Genomic DNA, 11,630 nt, shown 5'->3' on the forward strand with positions numbered 1-11,630 from the left:
AAAATGTCCAAATCCTTACTCATGTCCTTGACAGCGGCATTAAACTTGTGTAGACTGAAAGTATTGCATGTCACTCCTGGATGCAGGACAACTATAAATAGGGTTACAGTAATCTTTGTTTATGGGTTTTGCAGCATTGCTTCCGCTGAAGTAAGCATCCAGTCCTCCCATTGACATTAAAAAGAGAAGGCTCTGTCCTTAAAAAAAATTCAGCATCCTGTTTCTCACTGAGAGCTTATTGGCCACCATAATGACCTTGGAAGGAATAATGTATGAGCAGCCCACATACTATAGGACGCTTATTTCTCTTCTTGTTCCTGCCCAGCTTGTTCCTGTAGCAGCCTAAATTAAACAAGTATTTCTTGACATTCATATTTCATGCTGTCCCTTTTTACATAAAAGCTGGGAAACAGCTCGGGCGTATGCTTTAAAAAGTTTTTGCTTAAAAAAAATAGCCTGTGTCACATGATACTCTTTCGGTATACATAGGCCTTTCAAAATGCAACCAAGGGGAAATACATATGTGCATATGCTTTGCTGAATCACAGTCTTCTTTATTGCATTGATATAAGATAAGTTGGGGGGTCTGCAAGGAATAGCAGTTGGAGGGGGGTTGGAAATGTATATATTTATTTAGAAAATTTGTATTCCACCTCTTCAGAGCTGCTTGAGGCAATTCACAGCTATAAAACAAACAAACCACACAATAAAACTAATAAAAACAAATCATAACAACAAAAACTAATAAACCTATTGAAGTCTATAATAATAAAAAATACAAATGAAAATCATCACTAAAAGCAAGCCAAGGCATAAAAGGCACGTAAGGCAACAAAGTGGTCTAAAACAGTGTTAATAAAACTCAGACTAGGATCCGACCATAAAATTATATCTCCAAAATCCCCCCCCCCCTTTCTCTAAGCTCTCAGGGGTTGAAGTAAACTGATTCCTCCTCCCCATCCCTTTCCCCCCCACCTTTAACTGATACCAAGTTCTATCTCTTTTGGATAATATTTAATAGTATTTAGTCATTATCAGGCCAGTGTTTGAGGGTCCCCCCCCCATTGGTAAACTTACAAAGTCATCTTTTTTCAGCTTACCTAGGGAGTCTCCTCAACTGTGTAGAGACCCGTGCCCTGTCTGTGCAGCGGTGTCCGCAAAGAGGATGGCAAATTTACTATTGGATGTAGTGATTTGTGGCTTAGTGGCAAAGCATTTGTTGAGTGTACAGAAGGATCCAGCTTCATTCCCTGATGTCTCCAGTTAAAGGGTCTCAGAAAGCATGTGTCGGGAAAGATCTTTCTCCGCACAAGACTCTGGAGAGCAGCCGTAGAAACGTATTGAGCTAGATCCCCCAATGGTCTAACTTGGCATAAGGAAGCTTCATAGGTCAATGAAACTATGCTTTCACACACGTCAAATAATGCACTTTCAATCTACTTGCAAATGATCACTAAAGTGCATTGAAAGGACATTATTCAGCATGTGTGAAAGTCCCCTTTTAATAAGTGTATAGTAAAGAAAAAGAAATTGTACAGTCCTGGTTTGATTGCCATTCTCTTCCATTCTTCCTTTCACTACTGCATTGGGTGAAAATTTGTCTCATCTCATTTTTATTGCAGATTTGTCCAGCTTTTGGCCTCCTTTCTCAAATTATATTTGTTATTGTAGATAGGGTGAAATGTCAAAGCAAAAATATCAACAATTGGAGTACAAAAGCATGCATATAACCTGTTCAAAGGACCTCTGCCTGAGCCCTTTGAAACGAACAGATTCTGTGCAGCAGCAGAATTTGATGGATTGCTTTTGTGGTTGGTTATTGTTGTTTTAGTATGAACCTTTGGAAGGGGAAGGGTTCAGAATTGTGTCTGGTGATTTGGATTTGCATTGTTGTCCCCCCCCCCCACCTCAGCTTGTTTTTGTTTTGTTTTAATTCAGTCCCAGTAGGAACAAAAGAGCTAAATTTCATCCAGTGGCACCTTAGAGACCCACAAGATTTTCAGGGTATAAGCTTTCAAGAGTTGCTGGACTTGAATCTACCTTGGACTTGAGCTACTGGACATGAATCTAGCTCGCCTTCTGCAGACCAGCGCAACTACCCTGCTGAAGCTAACTTAATGGGGGGGAAAGTCTCATGTTTTCTTCTTTTTGTGTTCTTTACTTTTTTTAGGGACATTCCAGCTATATTACACACCTTGACTGGTCCCCAGAGAATAAATTCATAATGTCAAACTCGGGAGACTATGAAATACTATACTGTAAGTACAAAGCTATATCTACTTAGCAGCCTGAGCGATCGTAAAGTGGAAAGGGGAGGTGGGAGAATCTAACACAGACTGAGACATTGGTCCTTAACACTTGCTGACAGGGAAAACTAGCATGACCTTCTGTAACCTGACCTTCTGATATGATTCTGAGCTGTTTCTTACCTAATGGTGCTTCCAAATATAGCTTACATTTCTGCAAGGGCATCAATCAGTTTAACAGTTTGCAGAGAGGAGCGGCGCTGGCGTGCGATGTGTCATGAAACAGGCTTTCAGCTTTGAAAATGATAATAAGCCTACCTCATTAGAGACTCCTGTCGGGTACTGTTGGAGATGCATATCGACACTCTAATATCCTGTCATTTAATAACTGTATGTGGCTGAAAGCCCTTTGCATATATGCAACTCCTGGGTCTCCGAGATGGAGGTCACCCGTTAGCAGTGTACAGGTGGCCCTCTAGGGGCTTCATAAACCTCCTGGTTTATGTGCTGCCTGCGTGGGGCTTTAAAAAGTGGGTTGGATTGAGGGAAAGAGTTCATCGGATACTTGGCACCACTCGGTACATGTCTGCTGGGCTGCATTCGGCTTGGGGAGGTTCCAAGTGGTGCATGCCTTGCATACGTTATCTTGGCCGTTGTTCCCACAAGCCATTTTGTGAGGCCAATGCTTGTAGATCCAAATGAGAAAGCGAGAGAGACAAAGAGTAGCATGTCATAGGTTACATGTGAGCTTGTGGCCGAGCTGAGATGAAAACCATTGTAGTACATGAAAGATGCTGTGCACGGTGCTGGAATTGTTGATCATTAGGGCCCTGAGTGGAGTCCAAGGTTCCAAAATGGTGTTCAAGAACAAGGTAGAGTTTGGCTTTGACTTACAAAGTCCCAAACTCCCTGGGGTTCTCAGGTAATGCCTGTCCCCATTTGAGCTTGATACCCATTAAGTTCAGCAAGAGAGCCACTCCTCTGAATACCAACTCCGTAATTAATGTCATCTATGAGAGCCAGACCCTTAGCTGGATGGCCCAGGCTAGCCTGATCTCAGAAGCTAAGCAGGGTTGGCCCTGGTTAGTACTTGCATGGGAGACCACCAAGGAATACCAGGGTTGTTATGCAAAGACAAACCACCTCTGTTAGTCTCTTGCCTTGAAAACCCTACTGGGTCGCCGTAAGTCAGCTGCAACTAGACAGCATTTTACACATACACACACGAGAGCCAGAAGCCATACCCCTCTCCCTTGCTAAGTATATAAATTTAAGTTGATTCATATGTAGATAATTTTATGTTGGTTTTTGTGGCTTCATGATACTGGTTTTACTTGTAAGCCGCTTCAAGCAGGTCTCTGAAGAGGCAGCATATATATTCCCCAAATAAATAAATAAATACGCTATTTTAACCTCTCTCTCTGAAAGTGGCATACAAGGCCAAACAAAACAAAACACGGTGTAAACAAAAAGGTGATTTAAAATATCAGCAGTTACTAAAACCACAATACCAGCAATAATGTAATACAAACCAACTTTAAAGTCTATACATTTACAATAACTGCAACAATATAATGACCACTGAAAGTTATTAAGACTAGTACAATATTCCTACGCTATGGCTATTTAAAACCGGAGCAAGGTAAGGGGGAATTAGATTGTCAGCTATCAGATCTGTCAAATCACCTGAAGGCTGGAAGAAAAAGTTCCTTTTCTCTGGTACCTGAAGCTAGACAGCTTTAGTGGAAACCAGTGTGAGGAGGGAATTTCGTAGTCTGAATGCCTCAACAGAGAGCTTGCTGTCTCTAGTGCTTACTCATCTCTTTCTACTAGTGGAAGTGCCCACAACACGGCCTTTGATGAGGTGCTTCACTGCTGGACAAGTCTTTCTTTATATATTAAAAGCCACATTGAGGTGATCATGCATAACTTAACACTGTTTAGAATTAGCACACCCTTTCCCCTTATTTTTGGGTTTTGCCAGGCTTTGCTTAATCTGAAAGACAAGCGACTGGAGTAACAGCACATCTTTTTTCAAGTGTGTTAGAAATGTACTGTGAGAAAATATGCAGTCTTGGAGTACACCAGTCTGGGCCTGATGAGTTTCAGCTCTCTTTAAACAAGCAAACAGCAGAAGTATTTCTGGCATTTTTTTATGAGCTTTCTCCAACCCTAGTAAATTTGCTTTGGCCTGCCAGTAGTTTTTGAGCTTGCAGATGAGAATTCAAGAGGCAAATTGTAATTCCCCAAATGTGCAGACTGAGAGGTAGGAAATCCACTGGGATATAATATATAACATTTGCCTTTCTAATGAAGGGATTTAAGGGCAACAAAGTATGGGGGGTTTAATTGCCATTCACTTGTATGAGAAGAAAATAGCACTGCAAGATGCCCCTAAACCTGACAATGGGAGGCAACACTGATGGATCTCCTGGGAGCAACTTGGTAATGGGCATTTTGCTTATGTCATAATTAAGTGATAGCTCTGATAATTTCTGAATATTAAATAGAGCAAGGGTTAAGGGGCCAAAGAGGAAAGAGAACATTTAGGATTGTATTCTTTTCTGATCATCAGTACAAGTAATTTTAAATTCTATTAGTATCAGTTATGAGTAACAAAGGTATAGAATCATAGAGTTGGAAGGGACCACCAGGGTCATCTAGTCCAACCACCTGCACAATGCAGGAAATTCACAACTACCTCCTGCCCCCCACATATCACCAGTGACCCCTGCTCATGCCCAGAAGATGGGGGGAAACCCCTTCAGGACCCTTGGCCAATCTGGCCTGGAGGAAAATTGCTTCCTGACCCCAAAGTGGTGATCAGCATTACCCTGGGCATGTAAGAAAGGGCCACGAGAGCTGAACACAGACACAACCCTTCCTGCCCTCTCTCTCATGATCTGCCTAAGTTTACAGAATCAGCCTTGCTGACAGATGGCCATCTAACCTCTGCTTAAAAAATCTCCAAAGAAGGAGAGCCCACCACCTCCTGAGGAAGCCTGTTCCACTGAGGAACCACTCTGTCAGAAAGTTCTTCCAAATGTTTAGCCAAAAACTCTTTTGATTTAATTTCAATCCATTGGTTCTGATCCGACCTTCTGGGGCAACAGAAAACAACTCCACACCATACTCTGTATGACAGCCCTTCAAGTACTTAAAGATGGTTATCATAAGGACATAAGCACCAAAGTCCAAAATGAAGTTCTCAGTGGCAGAATGCTGCCTATTCCTAAATTCTAGTTTGGGAGACTCGTACTGGGGTATTTTACTGACCATACAGCTGAGGACCATTAGGCGTGTCACACTTGGGTTTGTTTCCACTAGAAAGTTACGTGTATACATTGAATTCTGAATGCTACACTATGGAAAACATATTTTTCATTCCACTAAGGTCTCATCTCTCTATTCCTTGGGGTTGCAAGCTGTCAAGCCGAATGTCCTTTCCTATCACTTTAAAAAGCTTGGAAGCAATAAAAAGCTGAAAGAGATGCAGCTCCTTTGTGTGTGTGTGTGTGTGTGTGTGTGTGTGTGTGTGTGTGTATCCCTTTATATATAAGCTTCCTTATGATGATGTGGTAATTTCTGGATATAATCAGATTATGATGGACTTCTAGCTTTGGTTATTCTCCAAGTAGTCATTAAATACTGAATGAGCCCAGTGGAGGTACATTGATGAGAACAGTTCACTTTCGGCAGGCCCCACATTGCTTCAGTGCCAGTTGTATGATCATGTTAAATATTATGCAAAAAAAAAATAATCCTAATGGAGGTGTATTTTCCCCCAGCCACATATCAAGGAAGGTGGTTAATAAAGTACTCTCTAGGCTTATGTAACTCAAAGATGCCAAAAGCTGTTCAAGGCTAATAGTTTTTTTCTCTGTCTACAAGGGGGCTTGTGTGCTTTTGTTTATTTCTGTCATCTCTGGGCCTTCCCATAGTGGATGATAGATACAGTATAGCATAAGTTGCTGAATCGTCCTTACTTTTGTGGCATAAAATATGAACTTGGGTGACAAAATGTTCTCGAATCAGAGGACATTGGTACAATTAAGCACTTTCAGATGATTTTTTAAAAATAAAAACAAAAATAAATGTTACTTGTTTACATAATTCCATTGTGTGTTTTGCAATCTTTTTAAAAGGGAACATTCCAGATGGCTGTAAACTAATCAGGAATCGTTCTGATTGTAAGGATGTAGATTGGGTCACATACACTTGTGTGCTGGGCTTCCAAGTATTTGGTGAGTTCTAGCTTTCTTTTAAATGCTACTGTGTGTGAGTTTAAAACTGTGGGCTTTGGGTTTAGAGGAGGAGGATTTTGCTTATCATTTTAAAAAGTATTTTGCAGAGCTTCATCCTGTTGCTTTTTCACAATGAATGGAGGTACATTGTGTAAATATTATCATTTAATTACCTGCAGAACAGTTGTGTATTATATCTTCTGTTGTATTTAGCACCTATATGAACACACAATACTGTTATTTTTACAAAGTGTACAGTTTCTATTTGATGTGCATGTGAGCGAAGTGTGAAAGTGCAGGCTGATTAACTCGTATACCTTGTATAACAGTCAGATATGAGTTGTGAGTTCTCAGTTCCCATTTGTGCACTGCCCAGCTCACATCAGGACCACAGCATACATGGCAAAGCAGTTACAGGAAACACGTACCCAAGGACGTGTAGGTTTCCCAAATGGGCCAGATAGTGCCATCACTCTGGACAGTTTCAAGTCCTGAAAACATCATGAGGGGAGGTCATAACCTTGTTCTCCATGACCACCATCATCCTTGTCCAAATTTGGACTGTGTATGCAGAAATTGACGAGAACCTGCGACTCATATCTGACTGTTATTTAGAGTGGGGATCTCAGATATAGCTTGTTTACTCTGTTAAGTGTGTATCAGCCTGTGCGCCTTCTAAGATGCTGCCTGCTGGGGCTTGTGAGTACATCTGAAACAGAATGCTTTTTTGTCCTGCTGAATTTAATCTTCTTAATATTCAGCTTGATCCAAATGTAGTCAGTTAATCTAATAAGACTCGTATACTTTACTAAGATGGTTCTTGTGGGTTATCCGGGCTGTGTAACCGTGGTCTTGGTATTTTCTTTCCTGACGTTTCGCCAGCAGCTGTGGCAGGCATCTTCAGAGGAGTAACACTGAAGGACAGTTTACTAAGATGCTTAAGCAGGAGACAGTCCTGATTCATTTATTTTCTTATGTTGAAGGAGTGTGGCCTGAAGGATCAGATGGAACCGATATCAATGCTCTTGTCAGATCTCATAACAGGAAGGTGATAGCAGTTGCTGATGACTTTTGTAAAGTCCATCTATTTCAGTATCCCTGCTCCAAGGCAAAGGTATGTCTGAATGGCCTAGTTTATGAGGCAACAATAAGACTGGGTATAAAGTGAAATGCCTGTTCATGCGTACATGTGCACACTCACACGTATGTAAATGATCTGAAAGTGTAATTATTCCAGCATCACGTATGTACTCACCATCCCTGTTACCTGCATCTACCATATGTTAGACAACATGGCTGGATGGTGGGACTGACCCAGAGGAATTTCTGTTGCCTGTGAAGTCCCAAAGTGTGAGTGAGTGCCACTCGGATGTATGCAATAAGAATATGCATTAGCCCTTTCATTTAGTGCAGTGATGGCGAACCTTTTAGAGACCGAGTGCCCAAACTGCAACCCAAAACCCACTTATTTATCGCAAAGTGCCAACACGGCAATTTAACCTGAGGTTTCCTCCCAGCTGGGCTGCGGGGAGTCCAGGGAGGGGGGGGCTTTGAACAGGCAGCGCGGAGCAGTTCAAGGTCCCCGCGGCTCAGCTGGGCAGCGGGGAGTCCAGGGAAGGGGAGCAGTTCAAAGTCCCCGCGGCCCAGCTGGGCGGCGGGGAGTCCAGGGAAGGGGGCGGGCTTTGACGGAGCAGTTCAAGGTCCCCGCGGCCCAGCTGGGCGGCGGGGAGTCCAGGGAAGGGGGCGGGCTTTGACGGAGCAGTTCAAGGTCCCCGCGGCCCAGCTGGGCAGCGGGGAGTCCAGGGAAGGGGGCGGGCTTTGACGGAGCAGTTCAAGGTCCCCGCGGCCCATCTGGGCGGCGGGGAGTCCAGGGAGGGGGGGGCTTTGATGGAGCAGTTCAGTCCAGGGAAGGGGCGGGCTTTGACAGAGCAGTTCAAGCTCCCCGCGGCCCAGCTGGGTGGTGGGGAGTCCAGGGAAGGCAGCCGCTATGGCTGCTCAACTTACCTGCGCGTGCCCACAGAGAGAGCTCCGCGTGCCAAGTCCGGCACTCGTGCCATAGGTTCGCCAACACGGATTTAGTGTATCAGTGTGATTTTGCTTCTGGTACTTCGTCAACATACTGAGGAAAGGACAGATGGTAGAGAAGGCCTAACTGCAGTTCATGGCACAGTCCATTAGTTTATAAGAGGCAAGACTTTTGACTATCTTTGTTTTTCAACCAAAGCAGCATGTACATCTTTTGTAACCCACAACTGTTTCCCTAATTATTCCCAAATTTTCCTATATTTGATCATAAAGTTTAATAATTCTAAACTTTCCCCCAGGTGTTGTACAAGCATTAAATGTTGTTAATGGTGAGCCTCTCCTGTGTTTAAATACAGCATAACCATAGCTAAAAAGCCAGAAATCTTGTTGAAAAAATATTTAGTTTTCACTGGGGTTGCTCAGAGAATCAATTAAGAGGAGTGGTAAATGGATTTCCTACAGCTACCGTACCAGTATTTGCATGAAGGAGAGGGCAGTGATTGATGCTGCTTGAATTCAAGTCCCATCAGATCCTAAGAGTGACTATTATGCAAGTGTTCATGTGTGCCAAGACTGCCAATGTTATGTATCGATTTAAAATATTTATATCTCACACTCTCCCTAAAGTGCATTCTAGGCAGCTAATGGAGTACCATATGGTCATTTCAAAGAAGCTTAAGTAGAGTTTATCCTTGGTCTTGCAACAAGTGTAATTCACAGTGATATGGTCAGATTATTATTTTTTTAATCTGTGGGCTCCAATTAGAGAGGGAGGAAAGTGGAGGAACGTTCTTAATACCTGATGCTGGGATGTTGACATGAAACCACTGTTGAATGAATATATTGTTCCTTGTCAAATACATTTTCATTTCCTGTTTTGTTTCAACAGGCCCCAAGTCATAAATACAGCGCCCATAGTAGCCATGTGACAAATGTGAGCTTCACTCATAATGATAGTCACTTGATTTCAACTGGAGGCAAAGATATGAGTATCATCCAGTGGAGACTTGTGGAGAAAGTAACTTTGCCACAGAATGATATTATGGTAGACATCGGCACAACAAAAGTGTCAGTAAATCCCAGTGAAAGCTTTGTACAGCCAAGCACCCCCCTTCCCCTTGCTCAGCCACTTGATGAAACAGTAATTCATGAAAGTGCAGTGGATGCCTTCCCAGTATCTTCGGAAGATAATCTGGAGCAGACTGTAGAAGCTAATGAGGAGCAAAGCGAGGAGCAGAGCGAAGGGAGCAGTCTGGATCCAGGTGAGCCAAACTGTGAAGATCCATCCAATGAAACGAGCGAGGAGCAGAGCGAATCCACTATTACCGAAGACCAGCCTGAAAACTCTCCAGTGTCTTAAGAGCTCAGAATCAAGATGGTCTTTTATATATATTTTTTTCCTCTCAGTGCGAGTACTTTTGTAAAAAAAAAGGAAGAAGGTTAAAGTTGGGCAGGAGAAGCAGCCCCAAATTAGGAGCCACTCCAGTTGTTGGGTTTCAGTTGAAGACTTTTTGGTCTGATCTTCTGTTTTCAGTGCATGGAGCCATTACAAGGGAGCCACCTTGGTAGTTCCAGGCGAAAGCTAGTCCAGGTGGTAGGATGTAAACTTACATTAGATATAGCTATGAAAATTGTTGTCAAAAAGAGGCATGATGCAAATGATAAGGGGGAGGAGGGGGATAAATCAGCTTCAGTAATATCCTTGGTGGGAGAAAAGAAATTGTCTTCTGTACAAAGAATCTTAACACCAAACAAAAGTGCTGAGTAATATACCCCAGGTGCAGGAAATAAAACAGCAAGGCCTTTGCGGAGCTCTTATTTCTTTTTTTATATTAAAAAGAGGGGGAGGGGAGATAAGGACAATGTCACAATAGAGCTGTGTAGTGGGGTGGTGCTCGCTGCCTTCTTGATCAATACCTATGCAATTTTCTGACACTACTAATTCCTTCAAGGCTCTCGACATGCTGTTCCCCTGGATGCTCTTAACTCTTAAGGCAAGAACTATTAAGGAACATGCCTTGTTCCCTGATGACAGGCCTTAAAAAACTGAAGTGAACCAAGCATAGCTTAGGTTAAAAACATTGTCCAAACACATTATAAGAATGAGCTATTTGCCTAGATGTATAGAAACTCAAGTGTGCCCACTGTGACCTTTATACAAACTGTCCTCCATGTGACCTGACTTGACTGCATGGCGACAAAAGTTCTGATTTTAGAGTTAAAACTTTGCCTTCACGTATCAATTCCTTCCCTCGATAAGAGGCTAAACATTAGGAGGATACCATTGAAATGAAATGTGGTGCTTGGGACAATTGTAATAAATCAGTCATGAAAACTATTTAGGGGTGACTGTCAGAATATGAAAATTTCAAATGGACTTTTTTCCCTACAGCCTCTATTTAATAGCTGTAATATAAATGTCACGTTAACTTGGCTTCTGTTTGATATTTGGGGATTTTCTCTTGTGTGTTTGATTTTTTTTTCTTACCCAGTTGCTGTAAGCCATGCAGCTCTGAAATGGCTAGACCTGGCCAGTTACAGGATATCATGGCATTTTGTTAAGAAATTGAAATTAAAAGGACTTTTAATTTACGCCACACACAAAAAACCCTCTCTTCTACATTTTTCTTAAGAACCTAGAGTTTTCCTCAGTGTTTTTTTTTTTAAGTTTGCAGAAAAGAAATTCCTACTTGTTTATATTTTGATTACATAGGGTCTTTTTTTTAAAAAGTGCTGATATTTTAGGATTTAGTTAGCAATTGTGTTTAGAAACTTTGGACGAGTTTGTTAAGTCTTAAGTGTGCAAGCGTTTACGTGATTGTGCCATTCCAAAGTGCATCAGAACTGTCATTCCCTTCTAGTATCTTCTCAGGAGCAAATGCTGCAGATCAGGTATCTAAGTCATCATTAGTAACATTGAAAACTCAAATGGACTCCCAAAGAACACACACACTCACACACACGTATCTAGGTCCTCTTGTTTACATCCATTCCAGAAAAACCTCAAAAGAATTCTCTCCAAATGGAGAGTGATGTAGATTCCGGGCAGCCCATCTCTTTGTTAAACTGTGCTCTGTTAAATAGTGATGTTGGAGAGCTTGTTCATGTCTTGCAG

At 42.2% G+C, this 11,630-nt stretch overlaps 1 protein-coding gene across 4 annotated transcripts in view; it reads left to right on the forward strand.

The window, feature by feature from the left end:
• The window catches only part of EML4 (EMAP like 4), a 94,596-nt gene extending 84,691 nt beyond the window's left edge, over positions 1-9,905 (forward strand). For all 4 annotated transcript variants that reach the window (XM_056852568.1, XM_056852569.1, XM_056852570.1 and 1 more), the window contains 4 exons: positions 2,171-2,258; positions 6,392-6,490; positions 7,474-7,604; positions 9,405-9,905. In XM_056852568.1, coding sequence (XP_056708546.1) covers positions 2,171-2,258; positions 6,392-6,490; positions 7,474-7,604; positions 9,405-9,875 — 789 coding nt within the window. In that variant the 3' untranslated portion in view covers positions 9,876-9,905. The remainder of the gene's footprint in view (positions 1-2,170; positions 2,259-6,391; positions 6,491-7,473; positions 7,605-9,404) is intronic.
• Positions 9,906-11,630: the final 1,725 nt, after the last annotated feature.

This window comes from Euleptes europaea, chromosome 7 (assembly GCF_029931775.1).
Source record: "Euleptes europaea isolate rEulEur1 chromosome 7, rEulEur1.hap1, whole genome shotgun sequence".
NCBI classification, from domain to species: Eukaryota; Metazoa; Chordata; class Lepidosauria; order Squamata; family Sphaerodactylidae; genus Euleptes; species Euleptes europaea.